The following is a 25,751-nucleotide window of genomic DNA, read 5'->3' on the forward strand; positions in this document are numbered from 1 at the left end:
CAGCCTACATATGCACCTCCATAAACTCATTAAATCATATTTAATGTACATTGACTGTGAGACATCAGTTTGACATATGTGATCAAAATGTAGAAAGCTGTGAATGATATAAAAACCAAAAATTTAAAATCAACTGTAGTGGCTAGCTGCCACTAAAGAGTTGAAATTCCTTATTAGAAAGGCAAAAAGAGAAAGGGGGATCTGAAGGGAGTTTTTGAGGGTAGAAAATCCCCCCCCCCAAGATTTGGTTGTTGTTGGAGGAAGGAAAAGGGGCTGATGGATGAGTGAGGGCGGGGGAGGAAGCCTACAAGAAGGATCAGTCTAGAGCAGGGGTCTCCAAACATGGCAACTTTAAGATTTCTGGACTTCAACTCCCAGAATTCCCCAGCCAGTCAGGTTGCCAATTTTGGAAATACTTGGTCTAAAGAAAGAATGTTGATCAAATAGTTATGCTATAGATGGATTACTTTTAGCTTTGTATCTTCTGCTTTTTCTGTTAAAAACAACAGACCTGGGCTGTAGTCTGGGTATGGTTGGGATGCTTCACGCTATAGAGATAACATTTTTCACCACGATGGCATGATCTGCTTTGTCAAAGGGCTGTGTTTCAAATTTTTTTTTTTTTTTACTATATCAAGAAAGAACAATAATTTCAGTGTCTATATAAACAGTGTGTTGTCTGGTTACAGTTAGTTTCAGCAATAGTCATCCTCATAGTAATAATAATGTTCATTAGCAGTGATCATATAATAACAGTATTGACATACTCTGTTTATCAAATACTGTCCTAAAACACTGCAAGTACCAAATCTTTTTTATTTTATTTTATTTTTACAAAGAAAGAATTTCACCCCTGCTCTGGAACTAAGAAACAGCTTTCTTTGTAAAAATAAAATAAAATAAAAAATATTTGGTAATAGTACTTGCAGCATTTTAGGACAGTACTTGATAACAAACGAAGTATAAGTCAATGATGTGATGTGACCTCCAAAAAGGCCGGACTTTTCCTTGCTCACAGTTCGACTGAAGCCCTAGCGGAAGCCTGGGATAGGGCGGCCACTGGGGCCTTGGACCACGTTCACTTTGTAGCGAAGATTGTTGAGAGCGTGGTAGCACATCAGCTTCCCCAGTACCTGGATGAAGCTCTCTATCTGGATCCGTTTCAGTCGGGTTTCAGGCCCGGGTACATCACAGAGACGGCATTGGTCGCGTTGGTTGATGATCTATGGCGGGCCCGGGCCAGGGGTTGTTCCTCTGTCCTGGTCCTATTAGACCTCTCGGCGGCTTTCAATACCATCGACCATGGTATCCTACTGCGACGGCTTGGGGGGGTTGGGAGTGGGAGGCACCATTTTACGGTGGTTCTCCTACCTGTCGGATCGATCACAGTTTGTGTTGACTGGAGGGCAGAGATTCACCCCGAGGCGCCTCACTTGTGAGGTGCCCCAGGGGTCGGTTCTCTCACCCCTCCTGTTCAACATATACATGAAACCGCTGGATGAGATCATCCGTGGTTTGGGGGTACGGTATCATCAATACGCTGATGATACCCAACTTTTCATCTCTACCCCAAACAATGCCCTCGGCATGATGTTCCGATGCCTAGAGGTTGTACGGATCTGGATGGGGACGAACAGGCTCAAGGTCAATCCCTCCAAGACTGAGTGGCTGTGGTTCCTGTCATCTTGTACCAATTTGTGTATCTTGTACCATCTTTGATGATAGGGGGAGAAATTTTAGCCCCCTCAGAGAGGGCCCGCAATCTGGGAGTCCTCCTGGATACATGGCTTAGTTTAGAAGAACACCTGACGGCCATGACCAGGGGGCCTTTTACCAGGTTCACCTGGTACACCAGTTGTGCCCCTTCCTGGATTGGGATGCCCTGTGCACAGTCACTCACACCCTCGTCCTTTCTCGCCTGGACTACTGTAATGTTCTCTACATGGAGCTACCCTTGAAGAGTATCCAGAGGCTTCAGCTGGTCCAGAATGCAGCCGCGCAGGTTGTCATTGGGGTACCTAGGTGCTCCCATGTTACACCCCTTTTAGGTGGCCTGCACTGGTTGCCGGTTGTTTTCCAGGTGCGATTCAAGGTGTTAATTATGATCTTTAAAGCGCTCCATGGCTTAGGCCCAGGGCACTTGCGAGACCACCTAATGCCACCGGTAGCCTCCCACCATACAGTACGATCCCACAGAGTTGGCCTCCTCAGGGTGCCGTCGGCCAGGCAGTGTTGGTTGGCGACCCCCGGGGGGAGAGCCTTCTCTGTGGGAGCGCCTTCCCTTTGAAATGAGCTGCCCCCGGAGCTTCGCATAATTCCCAACCTACGGTCCTTCCGGTGCACCCTAACAAGTTGGCTTTTCCAGCAAGCCGACCTGGCCTGAATAAAATGAATTATTAATTTTAATTGTTAATTTTAATTTAATTTCTAAATTCATTGTAAATGTCTATTGGTTTTTTTTGGATATTCTATTTAATCTTTCTTTTAACTTTTATAATATGTGTTTTTATGTTGTACGCCACCTTGAGTCCTTTGGGAGAAGGGCGGCATATAAGTCCAATAAACCTAAACCTAAAGGCAGTGCCTATTTATGCTACATCCATACCACAAGTATAATGGACTATTAATAGAACATAATAATTTCATTTTACCACCCTGCACCCTAAGTTTATATATAGTACCCGGAATCAGGGACACAAATAGATGTTTTCCATAATGCATTGCCTTCAAGACAAGGCTCATTATGCAGAAGCCCCAGAGCTCCATCAAAACTCAGTTGGGACTCATTAATTCTCTAGAGCCCTTTGGGAAAATAACTGATTATCTCGTATTTTTTCCTCCTAAAGAGCCCTCTTTTGACGCCTTGGGCATATTGTTTTGTCACTGGTAGTAACATCACTCATTACCTTCTGAGGGTCAAGAAAGGCTTTCATGTTCAGGTACCTGGATTGCAGGTTCAGGAGAAGTAGAAGGTCCAGTTCTGCCCTCAGTTCTCTTCACACCAAGATTCCTCATCCAGCCATTCTTCCTCTGACATATATTTGTCTATTAGCAGCTCAATCTTCTGTGTCGCTAACACGGAAGCACAGACTATTAGCCTTTTAGCTACAAAGCTATTTTAGAAGCATTTCCAAAGGATAAATGTTACTTAAATCTTGAAGAAAAACAGGATGATTTCTTAGAAATAATTTGCCAATTTGCAGCAATTTTCAAAACTTTCTACATTATCGAGTGTTAAGTGCATGAGAGAGAGAGACATCATGTTCTAGGTAATGCACTCAGAACTGTGGAAAGTGCTAGCATGTTGCTGTGCTCATATTTATTTCTGTATACTTGGACCAAGGTAAAGGTTCCCCTCGCACATATGTGCTAGCTGTTCCCGACTCTAGGGGGTACTGCTCATCTTCATTTCTAAGCCGAAAAGCCAGCGCTAGCCGAAGACATCTCTGGTCATGTGGCCGGCATCACTAAATGCCGAAGGTGCACAGAATGCTGCTACCTTCCCACCAGAGTGGTCCCTGTTTTTTCTACTTGCATTTTTTACTTGCTTTGGAACTGCTAGGATGGCAGAAGCTGGGACAAGTAATGGAAGCTCACTCCATTATGCGGCACTAGGGATTCGAACCACTGAACTGCCAATCTTTCTGATTAACAAGATCAGCATCTTAGCCACTGAGCCAATGTGTCCCTATATGCATGGACTATAGGGCATGATTAATCATATTAAGATATCAAAGGGGGCGGGGGGGAATCATTGCTCACGTGATATCTAGTACTAAGTTTTATCTTAGCGATTCTCTTTTCTCTACATAAAAGAAAATTTAGAGCGTATCTCAGATTAAATTATTAGAAGCAGATAACCATGCCTGTTATCTTTGTAGTCTGTAGGTCCTTATTGGATGCCAGTACAACATGTTATATAAAGGATTTTTAACTTTTCAAAGAGTTTTTTTGTCTAATCTTTTCTGCTAAAATAGTGGATGTAAATGGACAAATGAACAGATTTCACTTCAATAAGAAGCATGAAAAGTAAAACGGATGCTCCTGTTGTCTTTGGTGACATACAAGTAGTAACTATTCACAACAAGAAAAATTGAAGAATGGCTGTGTCAGACTGTATGAAATTTAGCATAAGAATGTGACATCTTTGATAAAAAATACATAATTAAACTTGACACTTACAGTGAGCGTAGATAGACGATGGCATTTCCTAAGTATTCGTGTTTTAAATTTGCATGAATTCTAACAGCTTATAGCAATTTTTTTTTCCTTTTCAATCACTTCCTTCTTTCACTGGAATTTGAGGATGTTGAAATGATTCCTTCCAGGAAAGGTGTAAAGATTTGGTGTCTCCATTAAACCTTGGACGCAGGCTTATTGTGACTGTTGTTTGGCACAACAAGTTGGTTTGTGGCTTTGAGTATTTAGATTCCCCGTTTCTGTATGGCAGTATTGCAATTTATGGCGGTCTTTTTAATTTTGATTATGTTAGTTATTGTGTTATCTCATCTATTTATCTTCTCTGCTTGTAACCCAAATGGCATATGGCTAGGGTTGGGATGATCCAGGACAAGGCACCAAGGTCACACAGCCAACTGAGAGTTCAAACTCCCCTTTAATGCTCCAAATTTTCCCCCAAATGCTCCCACGTTCTTGGCAAGTCCCAGAGCAAAGCGCATGCACAGACACAGACATACACAGAGAGAGCAAAAGCGAGAGGGAGGAGCCTCTGATTGTGCCCGGTCCAACAAAACAAAGGAACAAGGAAATGAGTCCATGAAGTAAGGAACAAGACTCTGAGTTCATGAAGCAAGGAAGAAGGAAGCAATCTTGCAAACTCCAAATTTCTTCAGCGGCACACAAAACTCTACAAATTCAGCATTTGTTCCCAACAAACACCCGTCCCCACAGCATCTCCTTAAATCTCTATCCACAGACGTGCCTTGTGAAAAGCGGCAGGACGCTCTCCTCATGTGGTTGGGTCAGCCTGCGCTTTTCCCGCCTTCTCTCCACTCTCCGTGCTTGGGGATCAGGAGGGAGTGGTCCTTGCCCATTGCCTAAGCTCCATCGTGCCTCCTTTCCACTACATGCCCTCTCTCCTGCCCCTATTCCTCCCTGCTAACAAGCCATCCCAATCTTGAGGCTCTGGTCTCCTCCTCACATTCCTTTGAAGCCAATGAAGCACCCTCTCAATATCCACCAGCTCCAGCTCATCATCCTCTGCAGATTCAGGCTCTGACGGTGGCATGAGTCTGGTGCTCAGAGTCGCTTTGATTGGAGCAGGTTATAAGCCCTGTAACTAAACAAATGGATCAGTAAGCAATACTATAGAGACCTGTAGGTTCTGGCTGAACATTAGAAATGTATAGTTTAGAGCAGTAAGGTCTTTGAATTGGGCGAACCGGTATTGGCGGCGATGGGAGGCTTCCCCCCCCCCAGGTGTTTCTGCGCAGAAGTGGCATGTGAGCGTGCATGCATGAGCAAACCAGTAGTAAAATAAATTGAAACCCACCACTGTATTGAAGATTAATTTGAAAAAATTGGATGGCTAAGTGAGTGTCCACTAATTCCTTCTGCATCCCTCCTGAAATTGCACCTTGAGTGGAAGAAAGAGATCATCCTAAATAGGGAGGGTATAGGACTTTGGTTAAGGATATGCAATAATTGCATTCCCCTGTTTGAGCCTTGAGAGGTGAAGATCCATGCTGCTACCATTTCTCTTAATGTTTTAAAAAATATTCTTAAATGTGAAGGAAGGGGTGCACATGTGAGTGAGCACATGGGTGTGTCTCATCATTGACCTGGCAACCTGTGTGGTCCTCGGATCAAAAATGATTGCCTACCTAGGGAGAAGACGCTTTGAGTGAGATTCCACGGCTCTCAATTTCATAGATTGCGTTCTACGAAAATGTTTGATATGAGGAATTCATGTATCCGCAGCGATCAAATTACAAGATCCAGCACAGACTTAACAGGAAACTAAGGTTTCCTGCTATGTGAATATGTTTCAGTTCTTTACATCTGGACTGCTGCTTTCCGTTCCAGCAGTGTGACTGATTGACAGCAAGCCTGTTAGGCAGCAGGGAAATTTGTGAGTAGTCTGTCTCTTTTGCCCAATTCTGAGCAATAAAAACCAGTTGGTATCCCTTCTGAAAGTCTGCAGGAATCACTGGGGAGTGAGGTTGGCCATTCTTTCTTGAGAATCAAGAGGGGGTTTATTTGAAGAAAAGAACAGCTAGGAATCAGCCTGGCCTCCTAAGCAGCACTTTAAAATTATAAACTTGCCAGCAGTAATGGGATTCAGCCAATTTGCACCTATTCAGGAGAACCAGTTGTTAACTTTCTAAGCAGTCTGGAGAACCGGTTGTTGGAAGAAATCTTATTTTGTTTTCCCCCCCCAATTTACAGGGCTAATCCTGTAATGAAAGCAGGAAGGAAACATTCTGGTGTTGTTTCTGGCCTAATCTTTATTGCCCTGCTTACAGAAACTGCCTCTCTGGTTAACCCTTATTACAATGTAACAGCTAAGATGAAGCGCCCATTGACCTGAGTGACGTTGAGTTGGACATGCCCACCCAGTCACATGACCACTGAGCCACGCCTACCCAGCTGGTCATTAGGGCAGAGAACCAGTTGTTAAATTATTTGAATCCCACCACTGTCTGCCAGGCTTACCCTGAAGTACTAAATTCAATCCAAGTTTCATACACACATGAGCAGACTCCATAGGCAAAATATGCAAAAAGAAGTAGGGAGAGAAACTGAAAGTCCGACCCCAGGGTACAGCTCTTGGTAGCCAGTAGTTGAAAGACGCCTTCACAGGGTCAGCATTGTTTCAGTGATCTTTCCAAGCCCAGATTGGTCTCCTTGGACCTTCACCCAGGCGGAACTAGCCATGATTAGATTTGGGCTCTTTTATTCAGTTATAGGGTCCTTTTGGCATGGAGGAGCACACTTCAGCCTCTTTGTTAATTGATTCATTCTCTTCCGGTTCCTGTATTTTTAAGGATGGGATGGAGGCGGCTCCGAGTGGTGTGGTGGCTTAGAAGTGGAGTTCTCGCCTCACAACCAGGAGGCTGTGAGTTCGATCCTAAGTAGAGGTAGATATTTCTCTCTCTGGTCACAATGAGAATATATCTGCTGAACAACACTGTATTTATGGCAGGAAGGGCCAAGATTCCACCCCACAAGGAATTATGAGATCTTTAAAAGATGATGATGGTGGAGGTGGCTCCTGGTCTGGAAGAGTGGGAGCAGTTGACTCAGCATCATCATTGATTCTGGTAACACGGATTTTCTGTTGTGCTCTTCCTCTTCCTCTAAGGAGGCTTTTGAGACCAGACCATGACAAGGACACAGGTTGTGATCTCGAGGCTTTTACTTTTCTTGCAGTCATGAGGATTTGCTAACTGGATAGCAACACCAGATGTGTTGGATATTGAGCAGGGGTGGGTTCCTCCCAGTATGGTACAGTATGCCAGAAGATGTAGTAAACATCTGGCGTACTGGATAGGACCTTGCATTGTCTGGATTATTTTGGTGCCTCTAACAGAGGAAAATTGCCAGAAAGGAGAAGGAGTTTACCAGGACAAGGCTACCATGCAGAGGAAGGCAGAGATAGTCCTTGACCTATGACTACAATTGAGGCCAAAATTTTGGTTGCTAAGCAAGAATGTTGTTAAGTGAGCTTCACCACATTTTACCCAATCCATGACAACTGGTGAGTGACATCAAGTTGGCCACACCCACCCAATCACATGATCGCCAAGCGATTCCCACAAAATAGGCCATGCCCACAGAATAGGTAGTAAAAGATTTTGAAATCCACCCCTGCTGAGGGATCATCTAAAGATAACAAGTTACTGATGTATTTCAAACTCTGTATCAGTTTGTACCAAGGAGACAGGCTGCGGGCCATTCCTTTGGGGAGCCTCTGGTTATACCCTTAGCATGCTTTCTACCCCACCCCTCCCCGGTGTTAGATTCTCAGACTCTTCTTTAAACAGATTTATTGGAGGGGGTGGGAATTAGATTACAGAAACCTTGGCAATTGAAAATGTTTATTTTAGGAGCCAATATATCTCTAGTTTCCCTAAGAGCTCTCTTGATGCTCTGGCTAGCCACCTGTTAGTGTACCTGGGGAGATGGGCTACATATTTTCCTGATAAAGGAAGAATGTGCAGATGTTCTGCGCTTATAATGCTGTGCAAATCATTATCCTGTTTCCCAGCCCATTACATCCACCTTTGAATTCCCAACATATTTTAGACTTTGGGTTTAGTGATAGCTGTGACCTATTTTTATGAATAATGTTCGCTATGTTTTCCTCCCAGAGGCCAAGATCCATTCCCAAGACAGAAATGTCTTGGGATTTTTATTAAGCTGTTGTCTGGGTAGTGGCCATGACATTTAATAATTAGAAATTGATGTTAATTTTTAAAGCATAATCTGTGATATGCCTAAGGTAAAGCTCCAAAGCTATTAATGTTCATTACTTTATCTTGTAACTTACTTTGCAGCTGTGGTAATGATAAATATCAATGTGGCAACAATTAAGAGTTTGTTTCAACATTAGGAAAACTGTTCCAGTCTTAAAGTAGTCCTCTCCTTTTCACGTGTTGGCACTAATTTAAAAGAAAATGTCAGCCTCAATATAAGCATATACCATGACAGTTCAGCTTTTTTACTTAAGTAGAAAAGCTGTTTGAAATTTAGCTTTCATCAAAAATGGGAAAACTGCCCACTTGAAATAAAACAATAGCTGAAATCTTAGTCATTTTCCACTTACGAAGCTCTGTTTCCATTAAAATAAACAATACAAATTGCAGGATGCCAAAAGCTTTAGTCAAAGCGTCGGGAAAAGGTTCCTTTTGTTTTTTGGCCATCGTAACCCAGTCGCATTTGAAAACAGGCACATTCTGGATCAAATAAGTTAAAATCCTAAACAGTCAGCTAATATTTTAGCAGAGAGTTGGCAGATAGAAACGGGTTCAAATATGCCATTAAAGCGAATAATGCTGGCTGGGTCTGCTTTTCTTCCTTAAAAATATTTTCCACATTTCTTGAACCCTCTTGTTCAAGACCTCATGTTGTGACTGACTCTTGTGGGTGATTTGATCATCTTTTGGAAGTGTGTGTAACTGAATTATTATTGACATTTGGCAACTGCCAGGCCAAATCTCTGCAATTTTCTTCGCAAGATTGCCATTGCCTCTTTCCTAGGGCTGAGAAGGACTGACAGGTCCAAGGTCGACCAACTGGCTTGGCCTGTTGTTCTCATCAAATTGGCTCTCAACCCAGGGGTGGTTTTCACTTAACTTCCCTATCGGTTTGCAAATATGTGTGAGCTCCCCCGCACCCCATCCGTGCATGCACTGTCCTCAGAAAACATCCCTAAATAGGATGATACAGAGGCTGGGTGGTCAGGCCCACATGCGATTTCCCCTACCGGTTCGGGTGAACTGGTATAATACCACCTCTGTCTCAACCATCATCTATCTTGACATTAACCTTTAAGATTACCGTATTTTTGGAGTATAAGACGCACCTAGCTTTTGGGGAGGAAAACAAGGGGGGGGGGAAATCTGCTTCTGCCTCCCAGCAATTTGCCTCCTTGCAACAAACAGCAAACAGTACAGACAATATACACTGTTTGTAGTGTTACATTTCAGACTATACTTGTACAAATGCTGTTAAAATTGATGTGCTTTCTGGAAGTATAGTTATTCTCTGCTTTTTAAAAGAAGATACAATAGCACTGGGCCTCTTCAGATCAAGCATTTATTTTAAAAAGCTTCTTCATGTTGGTAAGCTGTCTAGAACAATAATAAAGCAGTCTTTAAAAATAAGTCTAATAATGTAAACATTCTATAGGCATTTATTGACTTGCCTTCTTGCAGCAAACAGCCTGATTAGCACAAGAAAAAAAATCTGCTTCTGCCTCCCAGCAATTTGCCTCGTGGGCAAACAGCAAGTTTTACTTTAAGTTTAAGCGCCTCCCGATCATCAGCTGTTTCAGGCTGCAGGGATTGCTATAGCTTATTGCAGCCTCCGCAAGCCCATTTCCTTGTTTGCTGCAAGGTGGTAAATTGCTGGGAGGCAGAGGCCAAAGGGTGGGGTGCAGTGGTGGGTGGGGCTACATTCAGTGTATAAGATGCACCCAAATTTTCAACCTCTTTTGGGGGGGAAGATGCGTCTTATACTCCGAAAAATACAGTATTAGTTGAGTGTTTAATTTTTAATGTTTTTTGTGCATTGGGCAGTATTATAGTTCTTTTGGAACAACAGATGTTTCAAGCCACAGAAAATGGAAAAACCTACATTGTTCTATATCCTTGTGGAGAATCAGCTCTCAAATTGCCATCTGCTCCTGGTTTCTAGTTCATTTCGATTTAAACGCCAATAAAGATAACTAAGTGGGGGAGAGGATGACAGTAAGATTTAATTTTGACTTTTTAAAAATTGTTGTCACTGAACAGATTCAGCAGTTGATCAATTCTAGTGCCACTCATGTGTAGAAAATTCCTTGAGGTAACACACTAAACATGATTTGCAAAACGTTAATGTGTGAACCGAAGTAACAGCAAAATAACTGCAGAAAATAAGTGCTTTAATTCTTTTGTAAGTCAATAACAGAAAACCTCACTCAAATAAACTTAGTGTTGCCACAAAATTGACAATAGAGTTGGCTTTAATGTAATTGTGCAACAGAAGGATTTGCAAAATAGACGGTGTCATATTTTAGAATCACTCACTTTTCCAGAAGAGGCAAATATCCTTGAGAACTATGTGTATAACTAGATAGGAAATATTAATACCAGATAAATTATCGTATTTTTCGGAGTATAAGACACACCTTTTTCCCTCAAAAAAGAGGCTGAAAATCTGGCTGCGTCTTATATACTGAATATAGCATTTTGGGCCTCTTGAAACCCTGCCCCCTTTGCAAAAATGGCCATGCATAGCCTTATAGAGTGCTCCTGGGGGCTGGGGAAGGAAAAATGAGAAAAGAACAGGGTGTCGTCCCCCCCGAGCACTCTACAAGCCTCCTAAAGGCTATTAATGCGCCCCCTTTTTGACAAAAAGGGCCCGTTTTGCAAAAAAACTGGCCATTTCTGGGAGGTCTGCAGAGTGCAAAAACTTTTTTTTAATTTGCCTCTCCAAAATCTTGGTGTGTCTTATACTCCGGTGTGTCTTATTCTCCAAAAAATGCAGTATGTCATGTACACATCGTAAGGAGGAATTGTTAGAAACATGATCTCCCCTTGACTTCTCTGTAATATCAAAGCATAATCCTGTATGTCAACATGGGAATCTTTTCTTAACCATTAGAATAAAAGTTATTTACCATTAACTGACAGTAATTATTTGTCCATGCTGACACTGTAAGTAACAATCATTTATATGTCATTTCCCTGGTCTTTTTATTCCCTGTCACAAAATCTAAAGAACAGATCACATTTTTCAGATTTCTAAATAGAGCTAAGGGGGGGGGGGGGAACCTGAGAAGTGTTCATTTATTTCAGTACTCATATAAATTATTTAAACACTTCATTCAGTCCTCATTTATTTCCCATTGCAGTTACTATCTTGTGGTTGAGAGGTGTTATAGCACTTTGTGGATATGGAAAACAAGCTAATTATATATTTAGTAGCACGTTTTGAAAGAGAAATATTTGGCATATTCAGCCTTATCCTGCACAGATTTCAGGAATAATAAATGTGGTGAGCATTATTCATAACTTCTAATGTTTTTCTGTTACTTAATGCAGCATTCCTTTCAAAATCTCAATGTAGCACATGCTTTTGCACATTTATGCTCAATAATTAAGTCAAAGCAACTGAGGTTGTTCTTTTTTTAAAAAGGTGAAAAACCTGCTGTTAAAATGTAATTAGTATGTTATCACATAAATGTCTATAAGTATATAGTCACCAAAGTCGGCCATAGTTACTTGCTCTTTAGTGAATACTTAAAAGCCCAACAAATATGAACAAGAAGCATGCATTAAAAGATAGACACACATTCAAAACCCATAGTAATCTGAGGGGAATGTGATCAAGAAATTTTTAGACTGCGCAGAAATGGATAGATCAACATTTGCTGTTAAGGATAAAGAAGAAACAATACTTTTTGATATAAGATATATTTTATCAATGACTAAATAATAGAAGTTAGAAAGGAGGAGATTCAGTTGGAGGAAATGGTAAAGACGAGAGTTGTTAAAAAAGATGTTGTCAAATGTTAAATGTTAATGTTACTATATTATTATGCTATTATATAAATATGATGGTGAGGAATTATAACAACAAAAATGTATAATATGATTACTTAAGCACAATTGTACCCAGAACACACACTGTTCGATGAAGATTGGATGTTACATAAATAAAACAAATAAAACATGAAGAAACCTCATAGTAATCATAATTATATTATATGAAAATGATTCAGAATGCATCATTGAACTTTTATTAAAAGCTTGGAAGAAGAGAGTAGAGATTTTTTGTTTGTTGAATCATCTTTCCATTAACTCCCAAAGCATCTTTTCAATTGTGATCGTACAAGGATTTATCAGGATGTAAATTTCATTCAATGCATTGGATTTTCTTCTGAGCAGGCATGTACACAGAATTATGCTCCTACATGTTTAATGCAGATTTTTAAAACATAAGCTTTTATAATTTTTACTTTTTAAAATAAATTTTATAGTTTATAATGGTTATATAGTTTATATAACTTTTCAATTTAATTAATTAACTTTAAAATTATAACTTTTTATAATTCATAATTTTTACTTTTGTTTTAGAACTAGGAAAATAATAACAGTTGTTTATTACAGAGTTTATGTCATTTTTCTATATCAGGGCTATCAAACTCAAGTGGGTGGGTGGACCCGCAGGGTTGCCATTACCAATTCGCCCCGGTACGAACCGGCTGAATTCCATCACTGCACATTTTCAATATTTGTACCAGCTGTGACCACTTATACTATGTGAGATCGGTTTGAACCCTTAAAATAAAAAAGAAATGTAATTTTGTCTGGGAACTTTTAAAACAATTATTCGCGAAAAGGTGATAATAGGTCAACTGCTTAATACTGTAATGGTTTGTTTGATTTGTAGAAGAGAGATTCAAAGATGTTTCTCATTGGATTGCTGACTCTTTCTCTCTTAAATATAAATTTATGCCGTCAAATTCCTAATGGTGGCTGCCTAAGTGATGGTTGTGATAAACTGGGAAATAGTTTTCCACCTCATTTTTTATTGACAAATCCTTCCTTGCTTGTTTCCTCTTCAAGCCATTGGGAATCAAAAAGATAATACGCTTGTGAAATGCTTAAACATTTGTAGTAATCACAGCTAAAACAGTTGCCTGTTTGTTTGTTTTTGTTTTCTCATGTTTAGGATATTGGATGGGTGTCCCAAAGGTGCTTTTTTCAAGAGGCAACTGGACTTTCTGATTTTTTTCTTTGAAGACATTTTGTTTCTCATCCAAGAAGCTTCTTCTTGAATGAGAAATGAAACTTCTTCAAAGAAAAAAACCAGAAAGTCCAGTTGCCTCTTGAAAAAGGCACCTTTGGGATAACCATGACCTGGATGACTGAGAATCTCCATAGACATATTGGATAGGTGTTTTTGAGTTCTTCATTTACCTTTAATTGTGTGTCTCTGGCCTCTATTTTTATGTGGATTTCTTTTCCCACTTAATAGCAGCAATGTTTCTTAAACCCTCTGTGCGTAGGAATTTATTCTGTGTTTCTTTGCAGGGTTTTTTCTTGACGGTGTCACCAGAATCCATAATGAAAGTCGCAACTCAAGCTTCTGCAAACAACAAGATCTTCAGTTTAAATCTTTCTGCACCATTCATTAGCCAGTTCTACAAGGACCAACTGATGGAAGTCATGCCTTATGTTGACATCCTGTTTGGGAATGAAACAGTAAGAGCTTCTTGGAAGTTTCCTTGTTTTAATACTGTGCTGGGCATGTAAAATGGTACGAGTGGCAGATCTGGGCTGCTGATTCTGGGTAACCACTAGTTGTCAGCAGAGAGAGAAAGAAAGCAGGGCTTTGCTGCCAGCTACAGGTAGCCCTTGAAATACAACAATAATGGAGCCTGCCTATTACAATTGCATGCCATGATGGCCGTTAAGTGAAGCATCTCACTTAACAATCGCTCCAATCCTTTTCTTCCCAGTGCAAATTTTAAATAAAGGGTCAGAGCACATTAAGTGGAGCACAGGGTGCCTCAGGGGTAGGGGAGGACTTTGGAAATCTAGTATAAAGTGGGAGACCGTTCGAGTTCCTGCCTTAGACATGAAATCCAGTTGTGTGACCTTCTCTCAACCCGTCCCACCTCACAGGGTGGTTGTTGTGGGGAAAATTGGAAGAAGAAGAAAGTGTGTTGGATATGTTTGTTGGCTTATTTGTAAAAAATAGTAAAGGTGGGAGACAGACAGGCAGACAGATAGAATAACTGGTTCTGGAAATCTCTTTAGTAACCCATGAGTATTATTAAAATTTAATATTTTGAGTTAATATGTTGATGATTCATTGAAACTGTGAACTATGATGAACCATAAATTATTTATAAAACTAGTAAAGGCGGGACATAAATAAAATAAACAAAAAACCCAAATTTGTATATTTGCAAGTTAGTGTTTCTGCTTACCTCATTGGTATTTATTGACTAGGCTTCTCACAATAACTTCAGCACTTTTAGTAGAAGCAATTAATGCTTTTAACCAATTCTTGCCATTCTATAGTCATTATGTAGAAATCCATGATTGGAGAACTTTATTATTGTCATTTCTTTTAATTATCGCTGAATTTAGTTTTCTAATAGCATCATTGTGCAAATGATTCTTAGCTGTAATACCTTTCAAGTTTATTGTAATCACTGGATAATTAACCTGCTAGGATTTAAGCACACTCAGCTTCGCCTCAGGACATTTAACACTTAAATAAGGTCAATTATCTCCTGATGATAAGTGCCTGGTCACAAGTTCTGCTTAATGCATCTCAGAACTGCTCACCTTAAATAAGTAAATGTTCGTTGCATAATTTTAAGTTTCACTACTTTGATCACAGCTCTTTATATTGTCTGAGGATACAGATTCTAAATGCAACCCAAATGCCAGAGAATAGAGTAGAATAGAATGTGGAATTAGAATGGAATAGAATAGAATAGAATAGAATAGAATAATAACTTTATTATCACTTTGAATTTACACTAATCGGCATACATTAAAGTGAAATTTCATTGCATACAGCTCTCAAAGGGTCACTACCTTCAATATAACATAACAGAATAATATAACACAATAATATAACACAATAAATAAATAAAGATAAATACAGAATTGTCCATGTACCTCCCTTTGGGACAAGTATTTTCCATATTCCAAAAGTTAGATATCACCAAATGGGCACCCTAAAAGTCAGTGGAGGAATTTTAATTCTCTGAAAAATAAAAGTGAAGGAAAATGGTGTGAGAACAGAACAACACCCAAAGTATGTTCTTCTGTTCTTGTCTTCAGTCTTGATTATAAATATTTCTGTTAAGGGGGAATTTTCAGTTTGCATGGATCACTTCACCCCAAATCATCTTTCAGCCATGATCAGTTGCTTGCTCTAGCACCAGGATAATGTTCCGATCTGCAACAGGAAGCAGTGGGAAGCTCCATGGACAAACAAATCTTCCACCTTCACTATCCTTCTTCCCTTCCCACCCACTGCGAGGTGGCGCAGTGGTTAAATGCAGCACTGCAGGCTACTTCAGCTGACTGCAGTTCTGCAGTTCGGCTGTTCAAATCTCACCAGCTCAGGGTTGACTCAGCCTTCCATCCTTCCGAGGTGGGTAAAATGAGGACCCGGATTGATGTTGGGGGCAATATGCTGACTCTGTAAACCGTTTAGAGAGGGCTGAAACCCCTATGAAGCAGTATATAAGTCTAACTGCTATTGCTATTGCTATTGTCTTCAAAAAGCTGCAAAGCTAAGCTTTAATAAAATAAAATGCTTTTAAAATATAGCTCTGGCTTGAAGCCCCCATTGATAAAAATCCTCTTATTGGAAACACTCTAAATTACTGGAATTAATCATGCTGTTTATAAAATAGCACACTTTCCATGATTCATCTGATTCAATTAATCTTTCTATTTATCGGTGTTACCTTGACAGCGGCACTATAAATTCTTCTATAGGTATTTAAATCATTGGCCCAGGAACTTGTGAGTAAAAAGAAATCTATAGACAAGATTTTTGATGCTTCATTCAAGTTGTGTTTTATAGAAGTCCTCTCTCTCCTTCCCTCCCTCCCTCTCTCAAAATCATATTACAGTAAATTTTTTAAAATGACAGTGTTATTTTAATATGTTACTATTTTATAGGACTTAAAAGATGTTTTATGGTTTGATGTTTTTCTGGTTGTTTTGGTCTTGATAGCGGCAAGCTCAGGTCAGAGATCTGGACAAATTAAAGGCCTACCTGATTAAATTAAGCCACAACTAACGGTAAAACACTACATTTATTCTAAATATATTCTAAAAATATATTAGAAACATAGAAAAGTGATGGCAGAAAAAGACCTAGCGATGATCCATTGAGTCTGCCCTTTGATCTTGGTTTTATTTAATATACAGGAAGTCCTTGTTTAGTGCCTGCAATTTGTTCTGGTGAAGTGGTTGTAAGTGACATTAAGTGGACCATGTGGCTGACAGAGAAAGAGGGGGACACTGGGAAGATCACTGGTTGTTGCTGTCCCCCTCCAAGTTCTCTTCTACAGTGACCCATTCCCTCCTTTTTTTGACCCCCTGCAACACAGAGAGATTGCTGAAACAAACTATGTCTTCCTGATCTGCTTTTCGACCCAATATAAAGCTTCCCTAAGTGCTAGTTAACAAGCTCAGCTCTGTAACCTTAATTACCGTATTTTTTGGAGTATAAAACATATCAGAGTATAAGATGCAGCAAGGTTTTGAAGAGGAAAATTTTTTTAAAAAAGTTTTTGCACTCTGCAAACCTCCCAAAAATGGTCCGTTTTTCACAAAAACGGGCCTGTTTTTTTATTTTTAAGAAGGGCATCAATAGCCCTTAGGAGGCTTGTAGAGTGCTCCTGGGAGTTGGGGGGGGGCAAAAACCAACCAGTTTTTGTCAAAAAAAAGGGCATGGATAACCTTTAGGAAGCTTATAGAGTGCTGCTGGGGGCTGGGGGGGGCAAAATATGCTGTTTTTTGCTCATTTGTGCCCTCCCTAGCCCCCAGGAGCTCTCTGAAAGCCTTCTAAAAACTATGCATGGCTATTTTGGTGAAGGGGCGGAGTTTCAGGAGGCAAAAAATGCTGTATTCAGTGTATAAGATGCACCCAGATTTTCAGCCTCTCTTTTGAAGGAAAAAGGTGCACCTTCTACTCTGAAAAATACGGTAGCTGGCAGCTGCCTCAAACTGACAAGACTTTAATCAGTTTCACACTAAAGGTTTTTGTCATTTTGTTGCAAAATCGTTTTTATATCACTTTCCTAACTGCAAACACTAGCTACCCAAGGCAGTCCTTACACAAGGACTACCTGATCGTCCCCAACAAAACAAAAAAGTCACAAAAAGAGAACTCTGCCAGTTAGACCTGAGGAAAAAAAGTCCCTAATATGGAATTGGATGACAGGGCCTTGCCCTGTCTTGGTCTTCACTGTAGAAGAAGTGAGCTCAGCCTCTTCCAGCACCAGACTTATTCAGAAAAATATGACATTTCCCATTTTGCCTCTTCAGTTGAATTGTTGGCAATACAAAATATATTTAAGAAGACACACTTGAGATAATTTGATTAGGACATCCAGATCATCATCTCTTTCTTATCCTACAAGAAAAGAAGGCCAAACAAGTCTCCAGGCAAGAGCCCAAGTGAGGTTGCAGAACAGTCATTCTGTTTTCCTGCTTTTGGTAGATTTTGTGTCATATTTCATCTGTTTTCCAGTATTCCAGGAACCTCTCTTAATAAAGCATTTTTAATAAATATTGTGTCCAAGTCCAAGATCCCTTCATAAGTGTTGCCTGCTAGGTAATCTACATTCATTGTTCTATGTTTTATGAATTATTATAGCAGTTACAATAATTATTACTGTATTTGTGGTTATGCCATGCCTGTGCCCTCAGTGGAAGAGCAGTAGTCATTATTTTAAATATTTATGTTCTTCCTTGTTTGTTTTCATCCTGTTTACGTACAGCAGGATTACAAAACCACTCGGAGTCCGTCAGCAATGCAAGGAGGGAAAAAGGAAGGAAGGGCCCCAGTTTAAATATTGGCCAATTTCCAAAATAATTTCAGTATTCAAAAAGTTAGATGCCACAAAATGTGCACCATAAATAGAATAGAATAGAATAGAATTCTTTATTGGCCAAGTGTGGTTGGACACGCAAGGAATTTGTCTTTGGTGCATATGCTCTCAGTGTACATAAAAGAAAAGATACCTTTGTCAAGAATCATAAGGTACAATACTTAATGATAGTCATAGGGTACAAATAAGCAATCAAATCATATTAGGAAACAATCAATATAAATCGTGAGGATACAAGCAACAAAGTTAAAGTCATACAATCATAAGTGGGAGGAGATGGGTGATAGGAACGATGAGAAGACTAATAGTAATAGTAATGCAGCCTTAGTGAACAGTTTCACGGTGTTGAGGGAATTATTTGTTTAGCAAAGTAATGGCGTTCGGGGAAAACTGTTCTTGTGTCTCGTTACCTTAGTGTGCAGTGCTCTATAGCGTCATTTTGAGGGTAGAAGTTGAAACCATTTATGTCCAGGATGTGACGGGTCTGCAGATATTTTCACAGCCCTCTTTTTGACTTGTGCAGTGTACATGTCCTCAGTGGAAGGCAGGTTGGTAGTAATTGCTTTCTATGCAGTTCTAATTATCTGTTGAAGTCTGTGCTTGTCTTGTTGGGTTGCAGAACTAAACCAGACAGTTATGGAGGTGCAGATGGCAGACTCAATAATTCCTCTGTAGAACTGAATCAGCAGCTACTTGGGCAAGTTTGAGCTTTATGAGTTGGCGCAAAAAGAACATTCTTTGTTATAGTGGAGACATTTGAATTCTTTTTTTTTTTTTAAAGACAAAACTCAAGGAAAACAATGTGAGAACAGAACCAGAATACCCTAACACGTGTTCTCACTACCCCTCTTAATAATTTACATAACTTATCTGGCATGTAAATTTGCTGTAAATACAAGTGATAAAGAATGTGTATCAGCATTCTGCTTTGGCTTAGGAAGTTAAGCCACATTAATTAGCGAGGGTGTTTTTCCTAGAGATGGAAATTTAGAAGGTTTGCCTCAGCCATTTACGACTTATTTTTCTTGGAAATAGTGAAGTATTTGAAATAATGGGGAGTGGGGCCTCTGACTTCCTTTTCTGCTGAGGATTGCAGGGCCCACCGTCTTCCATACACTCTGAAAATACTTCATTTTGGCCTTTGAGAGTGTATAAATAAAACCTACTGGCAGGATTTACGTTATCTTTGTACCTAAGCCAATTTGTAAAATGGTTGTGAAGCTAAATCATGTAATTGGAAAGACTCCTTCAACATTAATTGGAAATATGATATGGGACTGTTCAGCAGTTCTCTCTTATCCAAATGTAGGGAAACCAGACAAAAATCTGAAGACATTTGTAACATATTTGAATAGCTTTTTCTAAGGACAGAAATTGGGAGATTAAGTGGGAATCAGTGTATTTTGAGAGTTAGCTTTGTTTTGATATTCTTCTGCCTTCAGTAAAACAGTTATTTCACCATGAACATAACTATTTTACAATGGTGTATAATGAATACAATAAGCATTTCTCTGTGCGTAGAACAACCACTTCATAACTCTCTAAAAGGGGATAATGATAGAAAATCCTCCATTATAATCATAGCAGGGGGACTCTTTCTTATGATTTCTTGCGGATCTCAGTGCAACAGTGCATTTCACAAAATAATTCACATATATAATTTCTTAAACCTCGAGAGGAAGCTACATATTTTATTTCTTTTTACTTAATTTTTCTCATCTTCCATTGGAGATTTGAGTCCATTACAATGTAGAAACATTATTGGATGGTTATCCACTGGGAAGAGATTTCATGAGAGAGAGAAAACAAGCTGAATATTCAAATAAGACTCCTCCATTAATGTATGGGTCCATGTGACTGCCATTTCGCCCCTGTCTTTGGGATACAACAAAAATTCTGACCTTGGTGGATGATGGTCTTTGCCAAGAGATAAGACAAGGGAGTGCAGCAGCCTTTAACCAACCATAATGTCATTCTGGGTGATTTCTCCCGGGGGAAGTTCTTCAGAAATCTATGTGTATAAAAATGTGGTGTGTGTGTGTGTGTGTGTCCATGTGTGTTCCAGCATAACTCTGGAATGCCTGTAGCAATTTCAACCCAATGTGTACACAGATGACTTACTTTCTGGAAAGAAATACTGTGCAGGTAAGACACCCCTAACACCCTTCGTGGTGTATGTTCTGTTACAATACAGACTGTTGTGCCTTCAAATGGCTTCTACTGTACTGCTGTAAAATGGCTTCTACTGTGCATACAGGGAGTTGTCATGGTAATGGCTTCCCAGTACTCCACAAGGCAGCTCCCTCTGGCAAGGGGGGAAATCCAAAATTAGAAATTGTGTTTGGTTTGGACATTTTCCCCCTATAAATAAATACACGGGTAATACCGGGTTATTGGCTAATTAGTTATATTTGTAAAATATAACTAGTTAGTTATATTTGTAAAACAGCCACAGGCTGTTATATCACAAGAGTTCTTGGTTGGATCAATATGAAATGTTTGTGATGTTAAGTAAGACCATAAATTAAAATACCCTTCAAACATTAGTATGTTGTTTCAACATGTTAACAACAGATGAAGCCACACAGCTGGAAATCTGGGAACTGTAAATCCAGTGAGGGTGAATATCTTTTTTTAAGGTTTTTATTAGGTAAACATTAAAAACGGACATAATGCGACATTTCTGGCATAATCATTTCCATAGAGTTTTTTTGATCTTACAGCAATAACAGTTTATATCCACTACATAGGTATGGATAGTCAGTCAAATTACCTGCCCATTAATCCCTTTATATAGTTACTATCAGTACATATACATATTCAATTCCTACCCATCGTATATTAATACCATATTTTCCAATTCTTAACTTACCCTTGTTTTTCTGTCCTGACCTTTTTCCCTCGATCCTAACCATTGGTACGATTTGTTCCAGATTTCGTGGTATTCTGTCTCACCCTTGTCTTTGACCTCTAGGGTTAGCCTGTCCATTTCTGCACACATCAGTATCTTCTTTATTATTTCTTGTTCCAGAGGAATCTCTTTGTTTTTCCAGTTTTGTGCGAAGACCAGTCTTGCTGCCATTAAAATATGCACCATTAAATATAATCCCCTTTGCTATATTTTTATTTTGTAATCCCTAATAGAAATAGTTCTAGCCTCAACTCTATCCTTTGATTTAACATCTCTTCCAACCACCTTCTTATCTAGTGCCAAAAGGCACTAGTTTTCGAGCACCCACCACATGTGGTAAAAGGTTCCTAGCACATTGCATTTCCAACATGGCTATAAATTTTTATTAATTTTAGCTAATCTTGTGAATGGGATGTGCCACCTATAGAACATCTTGTATAAGTTTTCTTTATACAAGGTGGCTAGAGTTAACTTTCTATTTCTTTCCCATAAGTCTTGCCAATTGTCCAAATCTATCTTATAACCAAAAGTCCTACTCCATGCTAGCATAGTTTCCTTTACCTGCTCTTCCGCCATTGTGTATTCCAATAAGTATTGGTATAGTTTTTTAAATCATTTTCTCGTCTTCACCTAATAAAATTTTATCCAATTCTATGGATTCTTTCTTGATGCCCCATTCTTTTTTGTCTTTTACATATCGGGGCTGAATTTGTAGATAAGCCCACCATTCTAGTTCTATTCCTTCCTCGTATAATTCTTTTCTAGATTTTAATTCACCTCTTTCATTTAGTACGTTCTTGTAGGTAATTACTTTCCCTAAATTAATAAAGTTCAGATGTACAAACATCTCCAAAGTTGATAACCAGTTTGGGATTTCCATGTAATGTTGCTGTTTGATTCTTATCCATGCATCAAGTAGGGCCCGTTTTATATGGTGCCTCTGAAAGTACTGGTGAGCGTTGTGTTTTCCGTCCCATAGGAAGGCATATGCCACCCCATTTGCATACCATGGTCTTCCAACTCAAATAGCGGTCTATTTTTTAGTCCTATCCAGTCTCTTACCCATGTTAATGCTGCCGCTTGGTAGTATATTTCCCAGTTGGGCAGTCCAAATCCCAGTGAGGGTGAATATCTTGAAGCCTACATGATGGATCCTTATGGTCCAACACAAAACATTGACCATTTCTTCTCTTGTCCAATTACTATATGAACCCTTGGCAAAATTTATCATGTTCTAACGATGGCTGCATAGAGTTCCTCAGCTGTTCTTATACCATCTGGGGGTTAGATTGAGACCTACTCATTTTTTTAAAATGTCTTTTATCCCTACCCCATGTAGGATGGATAAATCAATAGCTGATCCTCGGTTAGATCCATAAATAACTTTTCCAGGAAATAATTAGTTCTTGTTCAATAAGAGACAGAGCTGGATAGGACTGAATGTGTTCACAACTCCCCCCCCCCCCATGAGAATTCATGGATTTGAGCTATCCAACTTTAAGCTATTTCATAGAGCCGTGATGGCAATCCTACCATCATCTGAAAATTTAATGGTATCTAGAATATGACAGTTAGGTTTGGTTATTATGTTCAAGAAGTAGTGAAAACTTTATTGATCCCTTTAAAAATCATTATAGTTATTCTGTAGCTTTAAATCAACCATAGATATTTAAAAGCCATTTTATGTCGTTTCTGGTTTTTAAGCTACATTTTTATTTTCTTTACATCGTCTATAAGCCTGTTGTATACAGGCAGCTAATTCATAATAATGGTCCATAATCACTGTCTGTTCTTCATCATTGGAGAAGAAATTATTTTCCAATTTGATTCAATTAAAGTTTTTCTCCATCAGAGCGAAAATAAAATTTAGGGTTTTGGAAATTCCGTTGGACATTTCTAATTTGCACAAATGACCATTTAAAAAAAAACCCAGAATAAAACAATAAACAAAGCATATTTGGATTTAAATCCTGACTGGCTCAAGGTTGACTCTGCCCTCCATCCTTCCGAAGTCAGTAAAATGAAGACTCAAATTGTGGGGGCAAATATGCTGACTCTGTAAACCAGTTAAGAGAGGGCTATGAAGCACTGTGACACGATATATACAGTATAAGTCTAAGTGCTATTGCTATTGACTCTGCCTTCCATCCTTCTGAGATCAATGAAATGAGGATCCAGTTATTGGGGGCAATAGTATGGCTCTATAAATTGCTTAGAGAGGACTGTGAAGCAGTAAATAAGTCTTAAGCGCTATTGCTATATTTGTTATAGTTAAAAGGAGCTTCGTTCAGTGCAAATTGATAAGAAGATATTAAATTCCTATTTTAAAATATCTTGCTAAGTTTACTGAGAGATCTTCAATGCATTCCTAGGAAGAGAGAAAATATTACTGTGCATTTTTTAAAATAGCTTGTCTAAATGTGAAGAGAAATAATAGGCCTTAATGTAATACCTAGTCAACATTTTCTATCTGTGCCTTTACTGCTTTAACAACAGTTAATAGACTGATTGACATTTCGTGTTTGTTCTCGTTATTTGTAATGAAAGATTCTATTCTGGAATCAGATTACACTGTACATTCAGGATATAATTCTATATTATAAAATTTGAAAATGATCTTATTGCAACCATACACTTTCATGATTGATGGAAAGCTGTCTAAAACACATAATTTGCCATCCATCAAAAATTAAATGTGCTATTAAAGGAAAGGAGAAACAATGGAAGGAAATGATTAATAAAGTTCTTTTGAAATGAGTTCATTTCAATCCAACCCTAATTTTGTTAAAGCTGTAAGTCTGTATTTTTATGTTTCACATTTTCTCACTTTTAAAATTCTTATTACTTTTAATTGTTAGCATTGTGTTATTTTATTTTAAATTCTTATTAAATAATTCCTATTTTATTCAGCTGTATCATTTAAACACCAAAATCTCCTTTTTTATGCTTTTTACCTTGCTTTTTAAAAGGTTACTTGTTGCTAGGGACATTTGAAGTTGATAGTAACCTTTAGATGAAAAAAATATGACAAGTAGACTGGAGAGAATGTTCAGATTGTCCGGTTTAGAGGAAAAATACAGTTTTTGTAATGGGTTTTATTAATTTCATCAGTTATGAGATTTCAGAACAGCTGAGTTATATGACTATCCCAGCTACTGTATATCCCAACTGTGACAATTAATCTTTTTGAAGTTCCAGCAGAAACTATAATGATGTCAAAAATTTAAGCAAAAAATTATTTATTTGATGTACTTGTCAGTCTTCCTTTTTATGATGTATTCTCGAAGAATTATGTAATGCTTACTGATATGTATTTTATCCCCACAACCATCACCTCTTTGGGCTGAACAAGAATGACTACTTCAAAGTCAGCCAGTGAAGTTCATGTTGAAGTACAGTAGTCCTTACGTAGTGGCACAATTGAAAGTAGCAGCTCTGTCATTAAATGAAGCAGTCATTAAGAAGAAGATGACTAGACTTTGCTTTTCCTCACTCTTCCAGCCTTTGCAAGGGACACCCTAAGTGTTGGGATGATTAGCAAGAAGGGAATTGCTATTTGCATTTACAATTGAGCCCAAAATGTCTGTTGCTAAGTGAGACAGCTGTTAAGTGAGTTTTGCCTATTTTACAACCTGTTTTGCCACAGTTGCTAAGTATATCAATCAGTTGTTAAGTTACTAACAATTTAGAGAGGGCTGTAAAAGCACTATGAAGCGGTATATAAGTCTAAGTGCTATTGCTATTAACAGGGTTGTTAAACATAAAAAAGTGTTGTTCCCTCTTTGGTATGTTACAAATGGAGACAATCTCATTTTCTCTTTCTAAGATCTAATATCATTGGCCAAGTCTTGAAGAAAATATAAATTGTGGCACAATGTAATATACTTCTCTTCCCCAAAAATATGAGGGAACTCAAAAAGTATTTGAACTGTTTTCTATATGTTAGCAATTATTTTGATCCCCCGGAGTGCTGGAATGTTTTGCTCATTCGGAGTAGAGTGTCAGTGTTGATGGAACTCCAGCACTCATGTTAAATATTTTATTAAATGAAGTTAATTATAAAAAGCTTTTGCAGATAACAATTTAGTGGCAGGATTTCTAGAGGAAAGTATGAAATCATGCCAATGAATGCACAGATGTACATGCCTAGACATACATCTTTTTAGTCTGTACGAGTTCACCTGCTGAGTATGTTCTGGCATTTTGAAGCCAGCTGGAAATTTTTGCCTGGATGATTTTACGCTGTGTCTTGGCCTGCCCCGTAATGTCAGGTAAAGGTAAAGTTTAAGGTTCCCCTCACACATATGTGCTAGTCATTCCCGACTCCAGGGGGCGGGGCTCATATCTGTTTCAAAGCTGAAGAGCCAGCGCTGTCCGAAGACATATCAGTGGTCATGTGGCTGGCATGACTAAACGCTGAAGGCGCACGGAGTGCTGTTGCCTTCCCACCAAAGGTGATTCCTATTTTTCTACTTGCATTTTTACATGCTTTCGAACTGCTAGGTTGGTAGA

The 25,751-nt window shown here is 38.9% G+C and overlaps 1 protein-coding gene across 2 annotated transcripts in view; it reads left to right on the forward strand.

Annotated features, from left to right (window-relative positions):
- The window catches only part of ADK (adenosine kinase), a 280,290-nt gene that overhangs the window by 165,968 nt on the left and 88,571 nt on the right, over positions 1-25,751 (forward strand). For both annotated transcript variants that reach the window (XM_087702333.1, XM_014062802.2), the window contains exon 7: positions 13,767-13,937. In XM_087702333.1, coding sequence (XP_087558459.1) covers positions 13,767-13,937 — 171 coding nt within the window. The remainder of the gene's footprint in view (positions 1-13,766; positions 13,938-25,751) is intronic.

Source organism: Thamnophis sirtalis, unplaced genomic scaffold (assembly GCF_051295495.1).
Source record: "Thamnophis sirtalis isolate CommonGarterSnake01/CBP01778 unplaced genomic scaffold, rThaSir2_p1.2 scaffold_15, whole genome shotgun sequence".
Lineage (NCBI taxonomy): Eukaryota > Metazoa > Chordata > Lepidosauria > Squamata > Natricidae > Thamnophis > Thamnophis sirtalis.